This window comes from Simochromis diagramma, unplaced genomic scaffold, assembly GCF_900408965.1.
Source record: "Simochromis diagramma unplaced genomic scaffold, fSimDia1.1 OVJJ01000682.1, whole genome shotgun sequence".
NCBI classification, from domain to species: Eukaryota; Metazoa; Chordata; class Actinopteri; order Cichliformes; family Cichlidae; genus Simochromis; species Simochromis diagramma.
Window position 1 is genome coordinate 1780512 of NW_024387359.1, and position 26606 is coordinate 1807117.

General features: G+C 41.4%; 1 protein-coding gene and 1 long non-coding RNA gene across 2 annotated transcripts; both read left to right on the plus strand.

Annotated features, from left to right (window-relative positions):
* Positions 1-453: 453 nt before the first annotated feature.
* arsb (arylsulfatase B) lies at positions 454-20473 on the plus strand. The gene is made up of 8 exons (XM_040007352.1): positions 454-1015; positions 5000-5186; positions 6496-6686; positions 6886-7093; positions 9394-9637; positions 10768-10838; positions 18078-18191; positions 19112-20473. The coding sequence occupies exons 1-8, from the start codon at positions 749-751 to the stop codon at positions 19375-19377; spliced, it is 1548 nt and encodes a 515-aa protein (XP_039863286.1). The 5' UTR covers positions 454-748; the 3' UTR covers positions 19378-20473.
* A 653-nt stretch (positions 20474-21126) lies between these two features.
* LOC120718709 lies at positions 21127-26000 on the plus strand. Its single transcript, XR_005692544.1, has 2 exons — positions 21127-21802; positions 21837-26000. It is a non-coding gene; the product is annotated as an uncharacterized LOC120718709 (long non-coding RNA).
* Positions 26001-26606: the final 606 nt, after the last annotated feature.

Consider the following 26606-nt stretch of genomic DNA (forward strand, 5'->3'; position numbering starts at 1 on the left):
TTAGACCACACCCCTTCTCATTACAGAGATGCACATCACCTAATATGATTAATTGGTAGTAGGCTTTCGAGCCTATACAGCTTGGAGTAAGACAACATGCATGAAGAGGATGATGTGGACAAAATACTCATTTGCCTAATAATTCTGCACTCCCTGTACAGCCTGTATGTCTTTGGACTGTGGGTGAGAACCCATGCAAACTCCACACAGAAAGACCCTGGTGGTGGTATTGAACTCAGGACCTTCTTGCTGTGAGGCAACAGTGCTAATCACCATTTATTACTGCCAGTAATGTACAAATACTTATTTATACTTTACTTTGTATTTTCTAATGTAATTTAGTTTGACAAATTTATCAAAAGATTTCCATTATGCTCAGTTTTCTACACTGAAGTATTAAATTTGTGTATTTAATTTAATTTAATTTAATTTAATAGCGCTTTTAGAGCTTCGCTTATAGCGTCGGGCTTCCATACATCACGTGCTTCGCAATGTTTTCGATCATCTGATTGGCTGCTGCAGTCTCGGCAGTGCTTTTAATCTGTGGAACAGGGAAGTGAAAGTTAGCTGCAGTGCGTCGTTCATTATTGATGTGTGTAATCATTACACTGACACCTCATTAGTTACATTAACTCGTGAACAGCTGGTGCTACTTTACTGTTTCTTGGTTAGCTAAACGCGGCTGTACCGACTTCCTGTTTGATTTCGACGGGAAAAAAACTGTCCCATTGAGGTGATAAATAAGAAGATGACTGAAGGTAATGGCAAGGTGGTTTACTGGATCATTGCCTCGACTTTCATAGTAAATTTAGCTCCAACTTTAGCGGCTCGGCAGCCTCACGTCGTGTTTATCCTGGCCGATGACTTCGGCTGGTACGATATCGGCTACCACGGCTCCGAGATCAGGACGCCAAACCTGGACAAGCTGTCGTCCAGAGGAGTCCGCCTGGAGAACTACTATGTGCAGCCTCTGTGCACCCCCTCCAGGAACCAGCTCATGACCGGGAGGTATCAGGTGAGAACACAGACTGGATATAAAGATAGGTTAAATACAGTCGATATTTCTTAATGACCAATAAGCCAAACAGTCCTGATCTGAACTTAATTCTTAATTTTTCTGACACAAATTACCGGTGTAAACGATCAATCATTTTAAGAGGTGTTAAGTGAATATGCTAAATAAATCAGTGAAATGGCTACAAACGCATACAGGGGAACAAAATAATGAATCTATTCCAATATTTTAGAATCATTATTGTCACTTCATTCGACGAGTTGGAAAATATCACATTAGTTACTTGGTAGGCTTAAAAATAAATAAAAGACGGACATCTATATAGAGTCAGGTAATAAGTATTTGGACAGTGAGGCATTTTTTTTTTTTATATTTTGTCCACAATTAAGCATATTTATGCAACATAATGCCATATTAGTGACGAGAGGAGCAAAAGCTTCAGGAGTGGTCAAATCAACAATCTGCTTTTCTAAAAAGACAGAATAAAGTGGCCAAGTTGGCAACACCCAAAGGTCTGGAGAAAAAAAAAAACACACAAAAAAATTACTAAAGTGGAGGATTACAGAATCTCTCCTGCTAAACTGAAGACAGAGAGACCACAACTGATGGTGGCTGCATTAAAGGCATAGCAAATGGTTGGTAACAAAGCTTCTCAAGGGAGAACAGTCATCATGGGAAGCCCCCAGCAGCAAGACCTATTGCAGCACAGCTATAAGGGGGGGGTTAAAGTAAACTCCTCTAAAGGAAGCTTTTAAGCCTAATCTTAAAGTAGAGAGGCCGTCTGTCTCCTGAATCCTAAGTGGTAACTGGTTCCACAGAAGGAGGGGCTGAGGAAAAGAGTTCCCATTCTACTTTTAATTATCAGAGAAACCACAAACCAGCAGTCTGAGAGCAAAGAGCTCTATTTGGGTGATATGGTACTATAAGGTGTTTAAGATAAGACGTGGCCTGATTATTCAAGACCTGTATGTGAGCAGAAGGATTTAGAATTGAATTCTGAATTTAACAGGGAGCCAGTAAAAAATAAGCCAATGTGGGAGAAATCTGCTCTTTCTTTCTAGTCCCTGTCAGGACTCTTGCTTCATCATTTTTGGATTAACTGAAGGCTCTTCATTGAGTTTTTATGACAGCCTGATTATAATGAATTATAATAGTTCACCCAAGAAGTAACAAATTCACGAACTAGTGTCTTCAGCATCACTCTTAGATGGATGTATTTACGTGCATGAAAGCTGGTGCAACAACGGGACAATTATAAACAGTCACTGCTCCCCGAACCTCGAGTACATGTCGGTAAGATGCCGGCCTTTTTTTCTACCGAGAGAGCTAACAGTAGTGATCATCACGGCTGTGTACATTCCACCCGATGCCAACGTAAACACGGCGCTCTCTATCCTGCTGAACACCATTAACGAACAGCAGCGGGCCCACCCGGACGGTGTTCACATAATTGCAGGTGACTTTAATAAGGCCAACATAAAGACTGTACTCCCAAAGTTCTATCAGCATGTCAAATGTCCCACCAGAGGAGAAAACACTCTAGATCATGTTTACTCCAACATCAAGCATGCATATAGAGCCATACCCCTCCCCCACCTCGGTCAGTCCGACCATCTCTCCCTCCTGCTCTCCCCAGCCTACACCCCCCCCCTCAGGCGCAGTGCCAGGCCCACCACAAAGACTGTTACAACCTGGCCGGAAAATGCTCTCTCCAAACTACAGGACTGCTTCACAGAGACAGACTGGGACATATTTGAACACCAGGACCTAGAAACATTCACAGGATCAGTACTGGACTACATCAAGTTCTGTACTGCAAATGTGACAGTGGACAAAAGCATTCGGGTTTTCCCAAACCAAAAACCCTGGATGACCAGCGAGGTCCGCTCACTCCTCAAAGCCCGTGATGCCGCCTTCAGGTCAGGTGACAGAGCTCTGTACAGGGCTGCTCGAGTTGACCTGAAAAGGGGGATTAAAAAAGCCAAGTCAGACCACAAAAGGAACATCGAGTCCCACCTGTCCAGCAACAACACACGAGAGGTGTGGCAGGGAATGCAAGACATCATCAACCACAGAGGCAGTACTGCGAAAACAGAAAACCCGAGTGGGCAGCTGGCAGAGGAAATAAACGGCTTCTTCGCCCGCTTTGAAACACCACAACAGCAGCACTCATCTGCTTCAGCCCTGCTCCCATCCTCATCCTCACCTGGTTCCTGCACCGCCCCACTCACTGTAACAGAGCACGATGTCAGACGTGTGCTCCTAGCAGTGAACCACAGGAAGGCGGCCGGTCCAGATCGAGTACCTGGCAAGGTACTAAGAGCATGCGCACACCAGCTCACCCTCATCTTCACCAGACTCTTCAACCTCTCACTGGATCAGGCAGCCATCCCATCCTGTCTAAAATCAGCCACAATCATCCCAGTGCTGAAGAAGTCTCCCATCTCCAGCCTGAATGATTACCGCCCTGTGGCCCTCACACCGGTAATCATGAAATGCTTTGAGAGACTAGTCCTTCAGCACATCAAGGATTACCTCCCCCCAGAATTCGACCCCCACCAGTTTGCATACCGTGCAAACAGATCCACAGAAGACTCCATCGCCACAGCCCTCCACGCTGTGCTGAGTCACCTAGAGCAGCAGCAAAGCTACGTCCGAATGCTCTTTGTATTAAAGGCTGAGCTGTAGTCCACAATCATCCCAGACATCCTCATCACCAAACTGGTCACTCTTGGCCTCCCTCCTCTCACATGTGCCTGGATAAAGGATTTCCTCACAAACCGGCCCCAGACTGTAAGACTCGGCCCTCATCTCTCCTCCACTCCCACACTGAGCACCGGCTCCCCACAGGGCTGTGTGCTGAGCCCCCTCTTGTATTCTCTCTACACCCACGACTGCAGTTCGACCCACAACAACACTCATCATCAAGTTTGCTGATGACACCACGGTAGTTGGACTCATCTCAAAGGGAGACGAGGCAGAGTACAGAGAGGAAGCCCTGAAGCTGGCAGCATGGTGTTCAGAAAACAATCTGGCACTGAACACTAAGAAAACCAAAGAGCTCATTGTTGACTTCAGGAGACACAGCACCGACTTGGCCCCCCTCTACATCAACGGGGAGTGTGTGGAGAGGGTCCACACTTTCCGGTTCCTTGGTGTCCTCATCTTTGCTGACATCTCCTGGACAGGAAACATCTCAGCGGTCATCAAGAAGGCCCAACAGTGGCTGCACTTCCTGAGAGTCCTCAGTGTGTTAAATACAGTAAGGGCACACATAACTGAGACTGCGCCTTTTAGCACAGTGCGCCTTATGGTCGTGAAAATACGGTAATGTGTGTGGTTTTTTTTTTTTTTTTTTTTTTTTAACCGCAGGAGTCATTCCCTGCTGGCCTTCATAAAGGCGTAAGCTGCACATCCACCCACAGCAAAAGTGGGAAGATCACCAAAGAATTTGCATTCAGTAGCATGAAGAGTCACTGATGGAGGCCATTGTGATTCCAGCTAGCTAGCGAGCTAACACTCTTATGTCCGATGTTAACGTCACATGTTTCGTGGCATTATTTGGTGTTTATGCATGTTAAATTGTCTTTCCTGTAAGGAACAATCCCCGTTATTATAACCAACACTTCTAAACAATAGTTAGATTTTCCTTTTTTTTTTTTTTTTTTTTCTTGTGAAATTTGGTTAAGCCAATCACAGAGGACCCTTCCCTGCACGATGAGAACAGTCTTCCTACAGGCTCTACTTTGGATTTGTAAACTTTATTTTAATGGAGTCTTTCTAGGGAAGTACGTATTATTATAGATGTTGATGGAAAGGAGAACAACAAGACAAAGTCAGGACATTTATTTTGAAACTTCTGTTTGAGTCATCGCCACCACAAAGGCTGTTGTTTTCCTTTTTTCTGTTATTTAACGATTTTGTTCCCTTTTTACTAAATTGCAGATTTCTTCTTAACCGTTTGTGTTTGTCTTTAAACTTCAGATCCACACCGGTATGCAGCACCAGATCATCTGGCCCTGCCAGCCTTACTGCGTTCCTCTGGATGAGAAACTGCTGCCTCAGCTCATGAAGGAGGCGGGGTATGCCACACACATGGTCGGCAAGTGGCACCTGGGCATGTACATGAAGGACTGCCTGCCCACACGCCGTGGCTTTGACACGTACCTTGGTTTGTATAATGTGGAAGAAACAGTTCATGGAGCACATTTTGCATGAATGCTACTCAGTAACAGCTCATGTGTTTATCTTTGTGTAAAATCATGCACATAGTAAGTGACGATTGCCTTAGTTACACGTCACCTTCATGATACATTTGAATCTTTTGCATTTGAACTAAAAATATTAGATCGTGTATTAAAAGTGAAGTTACCCAACAGTTAATGCAATGTTTTTGTTCACCCCAATCATTAATGCTGACACCTTAGATGCTAAGGCCACATGCTAAAAACTGAAGAGGGCTTAGATGAAGATGTTTGACTTCACTGAAGAGGACACTGTTAAGTGAATAAATCCAGTTCTAAACATGCGGAGGACAAAAGCACCGTTTGGACTAGAGCATAGCGCCTTAAGGGAGGACTGTTCTTACGAAGTTTTAGCCATCTTGTTTTTTGTTTTTTGCATAATTTTGTTGACAAATCAACACGTATACCTCTGCTGAGGAAACTTTTTCCTAACCGCTTGCTGCATTGCTCGCTGTGCGTCATGCCAAAGTCTGCAATTTCTTCATATTTGAAATGAGCTCCTCAGTAGCTGACCACAACTACAGCATTTTTATTGTAGCCTTTGTTTATCCCAGTAAAAGTCAAATTAAGAATTTAAGTCTTTTTGTTTTTTAAAGAGTGACATAAATTAAAAAACCTGCGACTATTTAAAAATGCTTCCCTATACTCCTGGTCCAGAGGTCGAACAGTATTAGACATTTTGCATTATTTTTAAATAATATTATGTATTTAATGATTTTTGTTTTTAATTTTTGAGCACATACAGTACTTTCCCATCTATATTTAAAGCCTAACAAAACTAGTGTCATTATTTATCTGGCATCTTGATCGTAGTCTCATAGATCACGTCCGTGTGTTCTCAAACTACCCAATATACACAAACGTCTGAATGACACGTGCTATATAAACTGCCAGTACCAGAATTATCAGTATCTGTGGTTTTTGGGAATCATTTCTGTCACATTCAGATCTTTACGAATGATAAAAATTCTGTGTCGTAGCAGACCTCAAAACAAACGGCGACATTACGTGTAAATTTTGCTAATAGTGTCTGTAATGGACAGTGAATATGTAGCTTACAGAGAAGAAGAATAAATATGTAATAAATATTTAATATTCTTTGGTTTTTGCCATCTCACTATATAAAGTGATATAATGAACATATAAAGAATAACAGGATAAATTGCCATACATGACTGTGCTTTCAATGTTTTTAAAGCTGTTTTTAATGTATTGATTACCCGCTGTGTGCCACAGGTTACCTGACAGGTAGTGAGGATTACTTCACTCACTTCCGCTGTTATCAAAGCCACTCGCTGAACCTGAGCCGCTGTGCGTTGGACCTTAGAGATGGGGAAGACGTCGCCGCAGGATACAAAGGGGTCTATTCCACTGAGCTGCTGAGCCAGAGGGCCATCAGCATCATTGAGAGACACAACTCTCAAAAGGTGACACACAACATCTCATCACATACATTAACTGTGAAACTGCTAGCCTAACCAAATCGTAGAGTTAACCTTAGTTATCTTAATCATAATCCTAGATTTAACATGTATAGAAGGTTATCAGCTCAGACATCGGGGGGCATTTAACGTCTGTAATGACAACAGTGTGAATGTTCTGTCCCCGTTTCCCTCTATCTTTCAGCCACTCTTCATGTATGTGGCGCTGCAGGCGGTCCATGCACCCCTGCAGGTGCCAGAGCGCTACATGACTCCCTACAGTTTTATCACAGACACCAATCGCAGGCTCTACGCCGGCATGGTGTCAGCTATGGATGAGGCGGTGGGCAACATCACCCTGGCTTTACAGAAAGTGGGACTCTGGAACAACACAGTCCTTGTGTTCTCAACTGGTATGAGTTTAATTATTAGTTGTTGTTGTTTTTGGTTTTTTAAACTGAGATGCTAGATAAACCACTATTTGTTCTACAGTTGATGTTGTTGTTTTGTTTTGTTTTTTTTAGAAATAAATGCATTATATAGCTGAGCACTAATTAGAGCTGTGTCTCAGTGCCGTCTATCTCTTCATGTAATCCCAAAGTTGACTCCATGATGTTGAAATCAGTCTCCACGAGCTGAAAGAGATCTCAAATGTCCCAGATTTATTTATTTTAAGTTATCTTGGCTGACAGCTGTATTTCTGCGGATGCCCACTAGAGGGCGGTGTTTTGCTATGTTTGTTCAAACGTCACTGCCGGCTGATAGAAGTAAGGAAAACTTTTCTTAGCTCATGTCTTCGTGTAGAGCTCTACAGGCAACTCGCCGAGAAAAAGACAAAGGAAAAACATCTAATAAACCTTTGATGAAGAACGTAATGTGGCCAAGACGGGCCATAAACCACATCATTTAAACCTGTGCCTGCTCGCAGGTTTCCACACGTGGAACATCTAATGATTTGCATCTGAAGTAGGTAACTACGTTTGAGGGTTATTTTTAGGGGGTTTAGTGTTTTTAAAGGGTAATTAGAAGACAGGAACAATGCTGTGAAAGTAAAGTGTGAGCATTTTTATGCCTGTGGTGGGCTACGGTAGGTGGCCTGTTTCATTGTTCCTTTACACATTTGGCTCGCTGTGATTGTGAGGATTGAGCCAACCATATGCTGGGCAGACACTGACTCTGCTGATCTGAAGCAGTGGAAAAACTCAGAGTACTTCCTGCTTCTGTGTAAATGTGGTGCAGAGCTTATGTAATCTGTGATTTGACCAGATAAATGTTTAACTATAACTTACTGAAAGAAGGCTTATCAGTTGTTTGGTTAGTCACATTTCCAGCTCACACTTTGAATTCATCCTGGTCAAGCTGTTATCACTGACTAAGCTTAACAGGACAGAATTGGCAGAATTTGGTTTGGTTGGACTTTGAGTTTCCTTTATGATGACATTTTCTGTAAACTGACAGCCTCACTGGGAATTTACTGTAAGCAAATGAGCAAGGAGGATGAAGGGACCTTTTGGGGGAGCTGGGAAAGACAGAGTTGGCCTGTAGAGAGGCAAAGCAGCTTGAAAAGACATTAAGAAGCAGACGGTCTTTTCCAAAAACCGTTCGGGAATCGACACAGACTACTTCCTGGACTTGGATGACACTTTGCCTGTGAAAGGGGAGCCTTGCCTGGATGTGACTGGTCAAGAGTATTTATACTGGATCGGCTTATTGGGATGATGACAGTCTAACCGCCTGTGTGTGCACTTGTGTAATGGTTGGATATTTTATAGGAGTATTTGTCAGACAGTGAGACAACATCGGCGTGTTGTTTCAATGTCTCAGCTGATCACTTGTTTTCAGCAATAGCAGCCCTGGGGAGTGCACTGACAGCTGCTTCATTGGTGGTTCAAACTGAAATCCTTCATCGCTTGGATGGATTGCCATTGAATTTTTACAGTCATGTTACAGAGTACATGAATCCCTAATGACTTTAATGATGCTTCAGCACCACATGAAGTTTCCCAATAACTGCTGATCACTGGACTTTATGCAGTTCTATTAAAAAACAAAACAAAATTCATAGATTTGCAGTGAAATCTATAGAAGTTTGTTCTTCACATGACTGTATGTCACACATCTGAAATTGACAACAACAAAATAAAACCCTGTGTAGCCCCCATAGCAAATTGGCACATCACATTGTGTCAGCTGTGAAACTTTGTAATGTTGCAGCTTATTGATGCTGTTCATTTGCTATAAGGTTAAAGGCTACAGTTGCTGCTACAGTCACAGTTGACCTTATTGGCATACAGTGATCAGTGATTCAGCTCACTTGAATTAGGTAACATAAAGTGGAAGGATATCAGCTGACTGGATAAAATGTTATCAGGTGATAGGAGTTTCCTGTTGCTTTTTTGCCTTTAAAAAAAAAAAGAAGAAGAAAGAAAACAACTTCTTTATGCATTTGCTTAAAGAGTATTTGACTCATCAAAACCTGAGCACATATCGCATAGATGGGTTTTCCACCTTTAAATTCATTTTCATGGTTTCCCACATGTCTGCTGGAAATATAAAATGTTTGGCTGATGTACAATCAACATTCAGAAACCTAATTTCCACAGAGTGACATTGGAACCTGAACATATATGAAATCCAGACTCTGGAAAATTTTGAACATTGTTTCAGTATCTACAAATGATCTTCATACCTTTTGCCCCTGTGGTTGTTTCAGATAATGGAGGTCAAACGCTGTCTGGTGGCAGCAACTGGCCTCTGCGAGGGAGGAAGTGGTCACTATGGGAAGGAGGAGTCCGAGGAGTTGGATTTGTTGCCAGCCCGTTACTGAAACAGCCGGGTACCGTGAACCGTGAGCTCATCCACATCTCCGACTGGCTGCCTACACTTGTTGGCCTGGCAGGAGGAAACACCACAGGCACGAAGCCGCTGGACGGCTTCGATGTGTGGAACGCGATCAGGTGAGCTGGGCCGTTTTTTTACTGTCAAGATCTGTCACAGGACTTGAGGGGGAAGTTGGCTGTAGCCTGGAGGGTTTTTGTGAGTGATACCAGCTCTTAAGTTTGACAGCTTGCCCTCTCTTGGTGCCCCTTTCAGACCCTCCCCCACCCCCGCCCCATGCTCGCACTCTCCAGCTACCTCTGTCTTCTTCTCGTAGGAGCCCCTGCTTCTTCAATAAGCCCTTTGTTGCTGTGGCATTGAGAGCTCAAAGAGAAGGAAATTGCATCAGTCATTCTCACACAAATCTGTAGTCCGTCCATCCCTCTGTTCTGCCCCCCCCCCCCCAGCTTCGCTTCAGACTAAAAATTAAGCTGTCCTCCTGTTAGATCAGCTAATTTGTTTTGCTGCAAATCCTTTTATGTCAGGACATGCCTGAAATGATGCAATTTTGTTAAATGTAATATATTCAATTAAACGTCTGGATGACCTCTTGTGTTTTGGAGAACTTTGCAAAGAAGCTATTAGTAAATCGATAAGTCACACGGAGCAGCTTGCAGACCACAGATGTGCTTTCCATGTGAGGCGAGCTGTCACTGTGTCCCATTTGACTGACACATTATATTTGTAAACTAAATGCGGACACAGTGAAAGAGGTGAAATTGAGGGCTACAGCAGAGCCCCGGCAGAAAATCGAGGCTTAGCCAGGACCGCAAACTACTACTCGCAGCCTCCACTTGACTCGATTGGCCGTTGCGTGTCAGCTGACCACCAGCTGCTGGCACGGCCGTGTGAGCAGCACTACAGGGCACAAAACGCTGCTTTCATTGTGTTTTAATTGGACGTCCCAGTTGAAGAAAACAGCAGCCCCAACAGCACGGCCTGGGAAGGGTAAACCAAACGAAGGCCCAGAACAGAGAAGCACCCAGTGAGAGAGTGAAACTTATTTCAGTTGTGTTATCAGTCAGTGTGGTCAGAGAAAGTGGTGCGTTTTCTCTGTGGTGGAGTGCGGTCAGCGCATATGACCGCCTGGTGAGCAACAGCCAGCTGCTTCAGATTTACAGATCCCGGTGGGTCTCACAGCACATGAGTCAGCGTGGCGTGTTGGTTGTGTGTTCTCTTATTGAAGTGCAACACTGCTTTTATCTTACAGCAAAGGGTTTGCCTCACCCAGACTGGAGCTGCTGCACAACATCGACCCTCTGTATTATGACATTGCTCCATGTAAGTTCACATTTCTTTTTTCCACTTTAATGTTATTGGAAATCTTTTTTTTTTTTTTTTTTTTTCTTCAGTATGTCTGAAAATTTTCTCAATTAATTCAAACTGCTGATTTCACAGAATGTCAATTGTTAAAGTCAATTATGCCTTTCCCTAAAAGTAGAGTGAGTATTTTTTTTTAAGGTTATTTAATAGAAAATTATACTGGAAATATGGATTGATTTGTGTGTAATAATGTCTTCAACAAGCTGATACATTGTCATGAACTTAGAATGAATCCATTGAAAATACATGAGTGGGCATTGCTTTGGGGAAGCTGCTAAACAGCTACATGTATGATGTCATAAATATCAGATAGCGCTGATATGATCAACTTGGAAACACTGTTTCGACTGTGAGCACAGAAGCTCCACCTACCTGTTGTTTATTAAAGCTTTTGTTTATGAGGGTGCAGCTAATCACAATAGTGCTGGTTTAAAGGACTGGTGGGATGACCCCAAGAAGAAAATCTTTAGTGAAGCTAAATTGAATGTATATGATTCATTAAAAAAAAAAAAAAAATAGAAAGTATAAACTGACCATCACTGCTTATTCAGTTCGGTGTCTCCAGGTAGGTGGAGTCTATCTCAGCTGTCATAGCGTGAGGTCAGGGTACACCCTGGACTGGTTGCCAGTCCATCAAAGGGCTAACACATCGTATAATTGTGTCTTTGGGCTGTGGGAGAGAATACCCTGAGACAGGCAAGCCCCACAGAGAAAGGTCCCAGCTGACCAGTGGATGTGACTATTTTGAGCTTTTAATTATTCAAAACTATTTTGGTAGAGCTAATGAAAAAAGATATAGATCTAGAAATGAGCTTCCAAAGATCCATGTAACTCTTTATAATACAATAATTATGTTAAATTATTTTATTTTCTGCACAGTGCAGATAATTAAAACATTATGCAGATTAGTTACATTCACTTGCATTTAAAAAAAAAAAAAAAAAAAAAAAAAAGTAATTAAGAGAAGTGATGGGCCCTGTGACGAACTGGTGACAGGTCTGGTGCTACCCAACCTCTTGCCCTATAACAGCTAGAGTATAGGTTGCTCTCCAGCGACCCTGAATTGAATAAGCAGTAAAGAACGATGGATGGCTGACCTGTTATTGCAATAAATGTGACAGGTAATCATGATATGGATTTTAGCTGTTCTTAAGCGGTGCTGCTGTAAATCAGTCTGCTCGTCCTGTGCAGGGTCATGGGTATCTGGAGTGTACTCGCATTGGGTCAAAGGTGGACTGCAGGCTGCCTGGCAGATCATCTGTTTATCACACACTGCAGGCAGTTTAGTGTCACGGCTAAGCCTAACCTGCATGCTTGTGTACTGAGGATGAAACTCACACAGGCAAGCTTAAACACTCTTAGTCATAATTCACATGCCAGTGAAGGTTTAAGATGATGAAAACCTCATGCACTGACCTCCTCCTCCTCTGTGTGCTTGCAGTGTAGGATATGTTCTCCTTTTCTTACTAACAATGTAATTCTGCTGTTTTCTCATTAAGCCTGTATGAAAGGATCATTGTTTGAGCTTAGGCCTTAGAATAGAGTCTTATATAACATTTGAATAAAGCAAAAAGAGTGTTTGAAATTGTTGTTAGGTTTGTAAAGAGTGTTTGGAATCTTAGTTAAAATGAGCTGAATCCAGAGAATTTTATCAGATTTTTTCCCCCTCACTGTTTCGTATATAACAGATATTTTGTTTTCTTCTGAGGAATGCTGATAACACGGGGGTGAAACTCTAATCATTCACTGTTGACACTGTAATCAGTCGCCAGGGAGGAAATCTGAGAAAGCTGATGTTAGAGGGCAGGGTGGGTGTTCGCTCTTTAACCTCTGATTGTAGGGAGGTTTTACAGGAAATCTGCTATAGGGACTGCTTTTTTGGACTCATCCTTGTCTAAACCACTTAATATTTAGTGGACCAAACCGCTTCCATCTCTGGGGAGGTAGCAGGGCAGTTATCTGGGGCCATGCTTTCTGACTTTTGGGGCGGATACTACACCTCAGTTACACATTTAAAAATAGCAAAGGTCCAAGGGGACTGAAATGGTTTTTAAAAAAAAAAAAAAATCCAGCTTATATAGCACCTTTTTAACCTTGGTGGTTTTTCCAAAATGCTCTAAAGTGTTTCTCCTACAGCATTTTTTTTTTTTTTAAAGCAGCAGAGACCTACAAGGTGCCGTCCTGCCATAGGGAGCTACTTTGGGTTTAGTTTCTTGCCCAAGGACACGCAGACGTGTGGAGGAACTGCAACCTGAGCCACCAACCTTGCTATTAGTGGACAGCACACTCTACCAACTGAGCCTTGGTTGCTCTCTGTTTCTTTTTTTGCAAACTTTTTTGGGACTGAAAAGCTTCACAGATGTATCAGACAGATATTAATATGTTGATCAAGCATATGTGACACAAACAGTAGTGTTATGTATTAGGGGCTTTTCAAAATATTATCTGGATTTCTTTAAACGGCAGTCCTTTAGAGTTTGTACAAGTCACGCTCCTTCCCGAGTCCATATTCAACAATGAACGTCAGCCTGCTTTAATATGAGATTTTCAGTGTTCGACGTCAATCCGTATTTCAAGTCAGCTAAGCACTGCACAGATCTGGGCTTAATTTCAGGTTTAAGGGCAACTTTTGGTGTTCACTGGTGGGGGATCATGTTCACTTATCTACATTAGCGACTCTCTAGTGGGTGGGTTGGACCAGGCCTCAATGCTCACCAGTGGGTCCCTGTTTGTTCCGTTCTCTGTCAAGATGATGCAAGTGCGGCAATAATGTTGAGTTACAGGCCCCGGGGAGGCCAATCCATGACTGGTGTGTGTGCATGTGTATTTCCAGGTATGCTTTTACTGTATTGCCAGTTTATCTGCTATCAATGTCATGCTGAAAAGAAGCCATTGTGAATCAGGTACTTTGGAGATGGTATTGCACAATGGATGAAAATCTGACGGTACTTCGTTCGAAAGTCCTTCATTTTTCTTCCTAAAAACCACTGAATGAAATGCAGCCCAAAACCATGAAAGAGCCTCAACCATGTGTTACAGATGAGCGTATAAACTCACGGGCCTCTACTGTCGACGTCTACTGACTGAAATTAGAATTCATGATCCCATAAGACCCGCTGGCACTGATTTTCAGTCCACTTCTTGTGTGTTTGGCATCCCCAGTCTTCTCTCTCTGCTTGCCTTCCTTAAGAATGGCTTTTTGACAACCATCTTTCCATAGAGACCATTTCTGATAAGGCTTCAGTGAACAGTAGATGGGTGAATTGATGACAGATGCTTTGCTCTGGTCCTGTGTTAGGTCTCTGTGTGTTGTTGTTGTGTGTTTGGTTTTTTTTTGTTTTTTTTTTTTTTTTTTCTTGTTTCTTAAAACTGTGTACAGCAGATGAACGATATCTGAAAGTCATGTCCATAAAGCCTAATTCTTATAATTTTGTCCTACTTGTCTTTTCCTCAAATTGTTTTAAAGGAACACTGCACACCATGGCAGGTTTGGCAGGTTTTTGTCAGTTAATGCCTGTCAAACTGTTTGATCTTTGGCATTTTTCTTAGATTCAACTTAAGTAGTGAAAGCAAACTGTTTTTGTGACAGGCTGACAGTAACACAGTGCTGAAAGAGCCAATTAAAAATTGGTTCTTTGCTAAGTTGTCTGTTGCATGTTCATACAATACTGATTTATTCCTCGAGTTAGATGTCTTTTTTTTCATCCTTGACTGATAGGTCAGTGTTAGGTATGCAGGTTAGGCTTAGACGTGACACTAAACCGCCTGCAGTGTGTTTCTAAAATGGCAGTGTACAGGATTAGACTGAAAATGAGTTAAAAAGCAGACAATGTCCCAAGAAAACATCTAAAAGTTTGGAGAACTTTTGCTCAAGATAACTATCAAGGACCAAATTAGGTCCTTGGAAGCTAGATATAAAGAAATAAAGGATGGCTCAGGACTTTTACAAAGTACAGTATGTTCTGTCTTTAATGATGTGTAGTAGATATCAAAAATGAGGAAAAAAACAAAACAATATTAGCATCCATCAGCAGTCCTTTAGGGGCAACCGTGGGCTCAGATTAACTGGTTGCTGATCTCTTTGGTGGGCTGTTTATTGCTGAGCAGGGAGTATACTTTGAGTTTATCAGGGCCTCTTGTACTGAACTAGAGTAACAAAAGTTTAAAGTTGCTGATTGTTTTTGTGTCTTTTAAGCTTGTTTTGGTTTGACAATCATTGAAAAAAATGTAATGTGAAAGCTGTAATAGTTGGTTGCACCAAGCTGAGAGGAAGAAAACCAAATACAAATATTGGTAAATGAAGCTTTAACTTAATAAAATCCCTCATTCGCAAACCTGTTTAAACGAATAATTCCAGAAAATCCAAACAGTGATTTCTTGTCTGTTTTGAAACAGGCTGTTTGTACAGCTTCAGCCAGTGTTGCTCAAATTACCCTCAAAGTTTACTGGTGGTCATTAACATTTAAATCATTGGCTTGATAAGGGAAGCACTGCTTTACAAGCTTTCAACCTCATGTTTTATGTTTGAAAGTTTATTGTCGGCCACCGCTTTGACACCCACCCTCCCTTCCAGGCTGAAATTCTTCTCTTTTTTTTCCCCCTTTTTCTTCTTTCCTATTATAACCCAGCCCCTCTTTGAGACCACCCTTTCCTTTCTCCTTCTCCTCTTCTCTCCTTTCTCCTTCTCCTCTTCATGCTTTTTCTTTCACTCCTTTCAAGTCTCTTTTTCAAAATCTTCTTTGCTGTCGCTTTGTGAGTAAAAGGATTGTGGCTAAATGGGCCACAGAGGGGTCCCTGAACTTCTCACTTGCTGAGAGAACGATTCCTGGACTTCACCCAAGCCTTAAATCACTCCTCAGCTCTCCCTCTAGAAACTTCTCTTGCTCACTCAGGGTCTCTTCCCACTGTTCCTCCCTCCCTCCCTTCCTCCTGTTTGTATGTCATCCTGCTGTGGATCCAGATGAGTGCAGCCTCCTTTGTCCTGCAAACAATGAATGTAAGAAATGGACATGTGTACACTGCGGGCAATCTGTTGGGGTTTGAGGTCCAGTCCCTTTTTAAGAATGGAAGAAGAAGCTCGTGCGCAGCATAATTAATCAAACCTGTCAATCATTAATCACCTGCTTACATAACGGTGTTCACACCTGAATCTGAACACCCCATTCTTACGCAACCATGTGAGCGATGCTGATCTGAGATGAGCTGAGCAGCTTAGCTCTGCATTTGGAAGTGTTTGAGATACCCACACGTCATTCGCACAACGATCAGTGAAGAATTCATTGTCGAAGCTTTTATCATGTGGTCGCAAAAAAGCTGAGATCGGAAATGTTTTAATTCCCTCACTCATGTTGCTGCGGCGGGATCGGCTCTATTAAACAAGCCCCGATGGGGAACTTTGGCTTTGTGTGGGTGCGGATTTCTCTTTATGTGAAGAATGTTGAGGACATGCTTGTTTTTGACAGTGTTAGGAGGCTGAAATGACTTGCTTGTACTTGACTGTCTAACCAGGACCATATTGTTGGGGTCAACAGCGGTATGAACCTGAGAAGGCCAGATCTCCTGTGTTTGAAGGTGCGGAGATGTGTACTCGCTTCTGGGAGACATTTTCCATAAGGGTTAGAAATGCAGTGTTGGGCAAGTTACTTTGAAAGGGTAATTGGTTATAGTTACTAGTTACTACTTCAAAAAAAGTAACTGAGTTACAAGATTCTAAAAGTAATTAATTACTTGAAAAGTAACTATTGCGTTACTTTAAAAAAAATGTTTACCCCTCTGGGCTCCAGGGTATAATTGGCCATTTTTGACTACTTTTGATGTTTCCTCTACATTTCACCTTTAAAAACTATTTACTTTGTCTTGTTTGGTATCATTGTTTTCAGCACAACCTCACGTGCCTGAATTTACAGTTATGTTTTCATTTTGACATACTGTATTAACACAATTGATCTAAAATCAGACAAAAAACATAAAATCAGAGTAGAAAAAGTTGTTTTTTTACTGTAACAACCACAAACATGTTTATTGAATCATATTTCATAACTTTAAATGCAAATATTTCAAACTATTTACAGAACAATCAGCTGTTCTGCATTCAATAAGATGCCGCACAGATTATTTGTGCCACTCCAAAAAAATAATTTCTGTCCACTATAAAGGAGAACATCACAGCCTGATACCTGGAGACAGCAGTCACCTCATTGTTCTGACACACAACACAAAACTATCCACAACACTACACACTAACTACACACTCCAAACACGCTAAACCTCACAAATCTCTCTCATTGTTTTGCCCCTTTAGCTCCAGGTGTTGTGCCAAAAAGTGATCGACTACCAGAAAGTGATTGCCGTCCGCGGGAGCGCGCGCAGCTGTTTAAAGCTGTAGCGCCCGGATTACTGACAGCTACTTCCGTGTAACTGATATAAGATGCAGTAAGCTGAACACAGCTTCAGCCGTCTGTTTGTTGAAAAATAGTAACGCGACCGCATTTTCTTGTTAGTAACCGTAACGGCGTTGAAACGATAGGAATAGTAATTAGTTAGATTTACCCGTTACTGAAAAAAGTAACACCATTAGTAGCGCCGTTACTTGTAACGCCGTTATTCCCATCACTGGAAGTTGCAGATATTTCTACACCATCAAAAGGAAGATCAGTTATTTACTTTGGCCCTATGAAACTGATAAAAGTGTGCTCATTGGTAACTGCGACCCTTGTTTCTGTCTTTGTGTCTGCACAACTGCACTAACAGCACATTATTCATTATATTTGGCAAACATGGAGGACTGGTGCTGAGTCGACCACATTACCACCGTATCTGTCAAATTCCTCCAGGCCCAAAGTTCTGTGTGTTTGCAGAAATGTATACATTTAAAAAAAAAAAAAAAAAAAGAAAAACTTTTGTTCTTGAACAGGAGGGATTTTCATGGGGTTTGTTTATTTAAACTGTTCTATTTCACTGCAGATTTTGCAGCACAAAAGTCTGTTATTAGTACATTTATTTTCACACCCTTCACCTGATACCGACTGTGATTGTCAAGTATGCTGATGCCAGTCTACCTTCTCATTTGGTTTCCGATCCACAGAAGGCGCTTTGTATCCAGGGGTGGACTAATATAATCTTAATCAGCGAACTGTAGTTTTTAAGATGGATGGTTTCCTTGAATCAGCTCTGTCCTCTGTCCTCCTCTGTCTACAGGTCCTGGCAGGCAGCGCAAGTTAACTTTGGCTCAGGTGGCCAACTCCGGCTTCAATGTGTCCATTCACGCAGCCATTCGATCTTCAAAGTGGAAGCTGCTGACTGGGTACCCAGGTCAGTATCTTCTGTCACTTCTAATGTCATATTTAGTCTAAGTGGGACGTAGAATATGAAACACAGGAAGACATTCATTTCTTATCTTTATTTAAAAAAAAAACAAACAAAAAAACTTAATACAATCAAACACTCCATCCCAAGTAAAAGTCCAACGTCATAAAGTAGCAATACATGAAGTAGTTTGGTAGTAGCAAATATTTGAATACATCTTATGTAAAACGGTAAAGTTGTTGTTGTCAGAGCTGACAGCACGTCCTCATTGTGCAGGAGGAAAATGGTTCTCTCTTCCTTCATTTTTGAGACCCAGAGGCCATCTTTTATCTTCAGTCTGTGGTCTGGTCAATGAGCCAAAGTGCCATCAGCTGTGGCCCTGCCCACTGGGTACCACTTGGCCCATTACACTGTGATCACACTGTGGAAAATGTATATTTATATTGGGGGGGGGGGTAAAAATGTATTCTGGGTCTTGGAGGATTTTTTTTTAAATTATTGTTCTAATACCAATACTAAGTGATCGATCTAACAAGTAAGAAGCAAGTTGCCTTATGGCTCAGTCACACTAGAGTAAAAAGATGGCAGCCTTGTTGCCACTAGGAAAAGCAGTGGTTGCCTGGTCATTTTTATTTATTTAAATTATTATTATTTATTTATTTATTTTTCTGTCTGATCTTAAGTGGACCGGACCAGTGAAACTCCCCTTTCTGTCAGTAAAGAAGTTTAACTACACATTTAATCCCTGAGATATTCTAATATAAGGAAAGTGCAATTTTAGCAGTGCGTCTCAGTTTTTACACATGATAAAATTCATCTATAATAAGTAGGGCAGGAAAAAAGAACAAACAAGCTGAACAGAAAATGGAGATGGGGTTTTCTTCCCTTCTTAACAATACTGCTAATGTCCTTTTTGTTATCCCCAGGATGTGACGTTTGGTTCCCCCGACCTGACGGCAACACCTCCAACTCAAGCTCCTCTGAGGTGGATCAGCTGAAGCCCGTCATGCTGTTTAACATTGAAAAGGATCCAGAAGAGAGAAATGAGGTGTCTGCTCAGTTCCCCAAGGTAGTCGAGCATCTCCTCCGTAGACTAGAGCACCACCAAAAAAGTGCTCAGCCCATAAACTTTCCTGACGATGACCCTAGATGTGACCCAGGCCCCACTGGAGCCTGGGGGCCCTGGGCTTAGGCGGATATTACCGATATTGTAACATTTTGTTCACTGTGAATTACAACAGCAGGAATTTTCCTTTGTGTGGAAAGGTGAAGTTTTACAACAATTTTTGTTTGTTTGTTTTTAAAAGAGAACAGCCAATACCAAAGAATTCAGAAAGTCATTAACAGCAGCACCTTTACTCTGCCTTACATAAATCTGGTTACAGCGGATTAGTTTAAATGAATCAACACCGCTAATTGTCCCATAGAAGCAAAGGCTGAGGAGGGTGGATGGCAGCAATCTTTCACTCCAGACACTTAATTCATTTGGAAGCCTAATGTTTAGCCCCAACCATCCTTGCTGGAAAACTCAAAAACCAGTTTTATTTGTTATCTATCATCCACCTGGGCCTTACTCAGAGATTCTTATCTGCTCTCTCAGACTTTTTATCTTAGGCTGTATCAGGTTAGGGCTGGATCAAGTGACCCTGAATCCTCTCTTAGTTACTCTGCAACAGGTCTAGGCTGCTGGGGGCCCCTGATGGACTGTTTCTTTTTCACTCACCGTGTGTTTATAAATCACTAGTTATTATTAATCTCTGTCTAACTTCACCAGTGAATCTTCGTCAGATCACGACCGGTTGAGGTATATAGTGCAGTGTTGTCTCTGAGGGGAGCTACACTATACATTTGCATGTCTAGAATCTGAGCAGGAGAAACTCATTTCTTTCATATACGCATCCTCTTTGACCTTTGACCCCTAGGTGTTTGACCTTCCACTGAAAGCAGCATGCAGACTAGAGCAGGAAATGCTTCCTGCTGAGAGCAGGCGGCCGCTGTCCGAATGTGGGCCGCGACCCTTAACCTGCCCTGCATGTTGATTGACAGCTGAGCAAAACAAACAACAATACTGCTGCTACAGAAAAACAGAGCCGTAGACCTATTTGTCATTAAGGAGTCAATGACGCTCCTGTTTTGTTTGTCACATTTCCCAGACTTGTCACCATAGAAACCAAAGCTGCAATGCTGTTTGCTCTCAGCTAGAGCTGGGCGATATATCGAGTTTTTAAAAAATATCGATATATTTTTATACGAGATATAAGATGTGACAATATCCTTTATATCGATATAGTCTATGTTACGTTAAAATTATACTTGTGGAGCCGCAAGTTTGCCTCTCTTTCGTCCACTTTCGTCTTTACGCAACGTTACTCGGCCTCGCCTCTCCTTCACTGAACACAACTCTCCCTCCTCCCCCATCGCTTCACCCTGCAGGAAGCGAAAAGATGGACACGGCAAATCTCCGTTAACGAGTTACTGGACGGCGTCAACGTGTTAGCTAGCTAACCACGCTAACGAGCTAACCACGCTAACGCCATGCAGCCCAGAGGTGCTGCACGGACTAAAATCCTTTCATTTTCTCAAAAGTTGACAGCGTGCCTTATGTATGAATTCAGGTTGTGCTTGATGGCCGCGAACCGATTTTATGTGGAACACGGCGCTCGGCAATCTGTCAAAAAATATTTTAGTACGACTTTAGTAAGCTACGGAGCTGCACCGCTTGATGGATTGTCGGAGCATTACGGCTGAGCCTCGCGGAGTGATATGTACTGTGCTTCAACGTAATATTACCCTACTGTGTATAAGGACCATAAATGGCACCTGTTAAGAGACGTGGTTGCGAAGCGGATTTCAAACTCCAGGCTGTCAGTCACGCAGTACAAGTTGGGAACAGAGCAGCTGTGAAATCTGTCTTTGTTATTGTGCTCAGCGTCTTTTAGTTTACATTTTGACTGCACAATTGTGAGCTTTTTGTTATGCACAAAAACAACATTGTTTTCTTTTATTTATGGAGCATTATTATTTAATAAATGCTCATAATTTATATTTGAGTAAATTTTATGTACATCTGCTCTATGTTAATAAAAGTGCCTGTGTGACATCTGGGACACAGCTTTGACTAAGAACTCTTTTTGTTCTTACTTTATGGCTTTAAAAAATATATCGAGATGTATATCTTATATCGCCATCCAGCTAAAAAATATCGAGATATGAATTTTGGGTCATATCGCCCAGCCCTACTCTCAGCTCCTTGCTCCATGTGACATTTAACATATAACTTGCACTGTTACCCACTCAAATCTGTCCTTTAAATGTGAAGGTGGTACCAGGATATGCCAATATGTTTATGCAAAGTTGTGAGGGTTTGAACTTGTTTCAGTTTAAATGGTTCATGTTTTGAAATGTGCTTTTGTTACGCTAAAAGCAAATCAGTGGATTGATTTTTGTTTTGTAATTTAACATAAGGAAATTGATACCTTGGCTTCCTTAATTTATAATTATTAACATTTGTTCCATAAATGCCAGCACCACAAAAAGTCTGTATGAAGTATATTATCTTTATTAACATGTTTCCAAATCCTGGTCGGTGCGCCTAAATATGTGACATCACTTTTTTTGTAAGTAAAAAGTACTTGGAATAAAAGAGTATAGTGTTTTGAGATTAATCTTTTACTGTGTTGCACAGTATAAAGCTGATTGAGAGTAAAGTATATTTTAAAACACTGTAAATCTCTTTTCTATCTGTTTTAATACACTCAGTTTACTTCAATATCATCTCTTTAAAGCACAAAACTGATCATAATTCAAAAGCGTTACATTGACTTTCTCAGCGTCTTCACTTGTCTGTGGTCCAAAGTAAGTCCTACTTAGTTAAACTGAATTTTGATGCTTAATTGATGAGTGGCCTTTGAGTTTTTTTTTTTTTTTTAGGGCAAATTTCACTAAATTATTTATTAAATAACAGCCCAGATGGCATGCCCATGGCCCATGTCCACTGCCAATTTCTTACTTAAATTTTTAAAACCTACTCTACATTTTTGTTTTCTAAGTTATTTATTTGGTGTCTAATTCTGTCATGGTACCACATGCTAAAGTAAAATGCCATTTGTGGCAGTTAAATGGAGTTCAAACTGGGATTTTGGTAACAGCAAATACCATAGTACCACATGATTATTTTATGTTTCTGAGAAAGTGCTTCTTACTTTGCTGAGGCTGTAAATTTGTCACTTTGTCAGTTTACTCTACAATCAAAACTCTGCGTTTCAGTATGATGGGATAGTCTATTTAATTAGACGTTACTAGTGTTTGCAATTCATGTAAAACCAGGGCCTGTAAGTTTCTCAGCTCGACTGCAGACCACTTTTGCACTTCTCATACCCCGTTTGTGGTGAAGTGCCCCTCCTGACAGGCTGCTCAGTCTTCCCCTACGTGTCATTATGATCAGGGTGCCCCTGCGGTGTCACAGCTCGTCTCCTCCTCATAGTTTTCAAAGTGGTTTTGGTGTGTCTTTCGCACTTAATTCTGCACTTTGTGCTCGACACTCACGGTGCACCGTGAGTGTCGAGCACAGTCTTCAGCTCTGATATGCCTCCGCTGTATCAACACTGCGATTCGCTGACTCTGATGTCACCCCACGTTGTTGTTTTTTCAGCTGCAATGACAAAGCTATGTGTGGCTCCAGAGAGATGCCCCTGAAAGATATGACAGGGTAAAGATATGATATCCCAGTGTTGGGCTCAGATGTTTTTCCAGTGAGCACATGTGGGACGCACACAAAAAACAGGCTGCCACCCTTGATTCCTTTCTGGTATGTTCACAAGATGAGACTGAAGGTCTCACAGTCAAGTGGGACGAGAATTCCAAACAAGATTGTCTGTCTGTGCCGCCTGCCTGTGAAAACAGATTAAAATCATACTGACCAGTGCAGTCAGGAATGTGTTGAACCTTGAGCCTCGAAGAGGGGAAACCCAACGGCTTATTGCACCTAATTAAAAACGGCTATGTAGATATTTTGTACCGTATGTTGGTGAGGGTCACAAAGGTGTTTGTGTGGGATATCGATGAAATTTTGAGAACTTTACATAGATAAAATGATCATATTACATCAGCAAACAGTGGACTTTGAAAAACATCACACTTAATGTAATTTATATACACACTAACACCTCTGTTAGGCTTTACTTAGCATTAGCACTGGGGCGCTCTCAGCTAAATGCTAACACATTACTTTAACAAGCTAACATTTGCTCATTAGCTTCCTGCCAATGAACTTTTGGGACCACAGTCTTGTTTTGTTTTTTTTTATTTTTTTTTTAAGGCTATCTGTTTACTTTTATTATGTGGCTTAAGATGGTTTTGTATTGTTCTGGTTTTATTGTATCTTTTCCTACCTCGGTCAACGAAATTTACTGACATTCAAAGAAAAACTTGCACATTTAAAGGCCGGGATCTGTGAGAGATGCATCAGGTCACTGGGAGTGTTTTGACGGGAAAAAAAAGAGTGCTTATTCCAGATAAGTCTATTAGGAGAGTTTCCAAAGAGATGTTTTTCAATACAACAGGGGTTGGTTATTTTGCAATGCCAAGGATGATACTCACAGGGGGACTGCTGGGGTCGTAAGAGGGTGAACAGCCAGGTGAGTTGCTGAGGTGAGAATTTCAGAAGGAACTGGTCAGCTCAAGAGACAGGTAAGTAGTCCTGGTAAGAGAACTGCTCTTCAGCCACACAGGGAATACCGGGAAGCTACAACATCAGTTTGCAGGAACGCAGGGGCACAATAAATCTCAGAGACAGGCAGAGAAGCTGAGTGCTGGAGGTGGTCCTTGCATATTGGCTGCTGATGAGGCTGATTGGGTTGACAAGACTCCAACACAACCTCGGCCGAAGCACCAGAACAAAAGCAAACCAGTGTGGGACTTTCTGAATTGTTTGAAAGCACTTCATAAATAAACTTTATTACTTGCAGTACTGTGCAGTATTTCATTGGTTCAAATGGTGGCCTTTGCTGCTAGAGGAGCCAAAACTTTATCAGAAACTTTCATGCAATTTGTGATATGCTAATTATTGTTTATTTTCTGTTGGATGTTGTTCAGATTGGATCTATGTATCTACTTTAAAAACATGCACAATATATTCTGTAACTCCAAGCTTTGTAGTTATAAAAGTAAATACCCAGGTACAGTTCAAATATGGGCTCATAATGAATTATAACACAGATTATAAGAATTATCCTGTTTTTAAAAGCTTAAGCTCAGCTCTCGGCTTTAAGATTTAGCAATACACTATGTGCCATTACAAAATCAATGCCATTCACTCTGTTTACTTTTTTCTTTCTTCCTGCATTGTCACACAGCTTAGTCTACCTTGTATTTATTTTTCAAATATGCCAAAAACATTTTTACATTTTCCCACCTTTTTCCCTATGTCCTCTCTGGAATTAGCGCTTGTCGCAGTGTATGCTAAGGAAGTACACAGTAATTTGTGGGCTGCTATTTATAGAAAAAAACAAAGCCTCTAAATGTAACTTCTTAATTGCTGCTTCTCATACAAGATTTCGCACTGAACAGACTGGAGACCACGTTGAGTTTTTTTGAGGTCATTTTTGCACAAACTTGTAATTCACTTGTTTTGCCTCTGTTTAGCACTTTAGGCTACCCTTCCCTCTACATGGTGTTAACAACAGAACCATTCTATGATGTAAATCCTTTCTGTAATTATTCATTATTTATCTCAAGTTCTAAACTTGTGCATTCATTGATGAAGAGTTGGATTCCTGGTACAAAGTCACTCAGATCTTAGAGAAGCTAACCTTGTAGATCAAACTAGATAAATTTACAGATTATAAGTTAAACAATTTCTGCAGTGGATTTTTGCACTTTCAGTCCGGCTTTCAAATCAAAGGTCGGTCAGAGTAGCAGTGATTCCAAGAACTGAAAGGATAACATCAGGGCTGCTATTATTGTCAATAACTGCAGTTGTTTAGCCAGAAACTCCATGACCGAGTCATGGGACTTCCCTTGTGTTTCCATTTTATTCCAGTTTCATTTGACTGACCAAGAAGCACAAATAGGTGGGGCACTGAGGTCCTGGCAGCAGTTGCTCCCCTCCTAGTCACAACACTCTCAAAATAGTGCATTCACACTTGTTCACTGTTGTGCAAAGTGCACACAAACATACAAAAGGTTTTGTTCGAAACTATTGTTCTTCAAATGGACTGACTGAGCAATCTTACACTAACTCAACATATAATTCTATTGACAATGAAAAGAATATAAGACTGGAGATGCGAGATGGTCCATTCACATGTCTGAAAATAGTATGGCTCTCTGCTGTGTAGCCTTCACCTTCAGTATGTGACCCTTCTGTATTGATTGATGTGTCTAAGACTCAGCTGTTAGCCTCCCAGACAAGGTTGAGCCTCAGATTTAGAGAGAATGTGACGGGTAGCCACAGTAATACTGTGTGAATGACTTGTCGATACAGAGTGTAATAAACGGACATTTTAATTGGGGAAACAGTTCACGTTTTAGAAACATAGAAATTTCCCCTTTTTGTAAACTTAACTGAGTTTTTACTTGTTTGACTTTTGCTTTTATGTTACAAATAAAGGTCAATGGAGTTACTCAGATGAGAAAATATGGATAGAAACCATATAAACTCTGTAGCTGTAATAGTGTCCTATTTGTCTTACATAGTAAGTCATGGGTCAGCGTTGGTGTTTGTTACTTTTTTATTAAATCCTCATGGAGGAGCAACTTGCAGTAACTGAATATGCCCTTGTTCACTTTTGACTAAAGAATATCACCCACCTGCTATATCTTTTATAGGTGTTGAGTCCTTTGTTATTGGCTATTTATTGTGTCACATACAAAGCAATCCCATTCTTAAAAAAAAAAAAAAAAAAAAAATACCCTGCTTTCCACCTTTTGATTTTAATAGGGACCATAATTTACACAATGAAGATGGTGTTGTTATGAGACTTGCAATTAGAACCATAAACTCATCTGGAAAGTGTTTCATCATAAATCCAGTGAGCTGAAGGCTTGTTTTCTCTAAAGCTTTGATTAAACTCTGTTGGGGACACAGGCATGGACAGCTTGAAAAAATTACAGCCAAGAAGCGATTGCTGCTATGCTTCTAAAAAGTCCACTGCCTGGAGCTGTTGCACAGTTGGTACATTGTAATGTAACGTATCCACAGACGAGTCTCACAGTTTTAAAAAGATTGTCAGGTAAGTCCACATGGACTCACGCTCACTGTCTGATGATGACATTATGTCGCTGATTACAGACTCACAAACACGGAAAGTATAACTGTAGACTTAGACTACTGCTGTGAATCTTTGTAGAGCCTACAGTTTAACCCACGTAGTGGCCGATGCCATCGCCAGCATTCGTGCTTGTGCATGATTTCCGTTACAT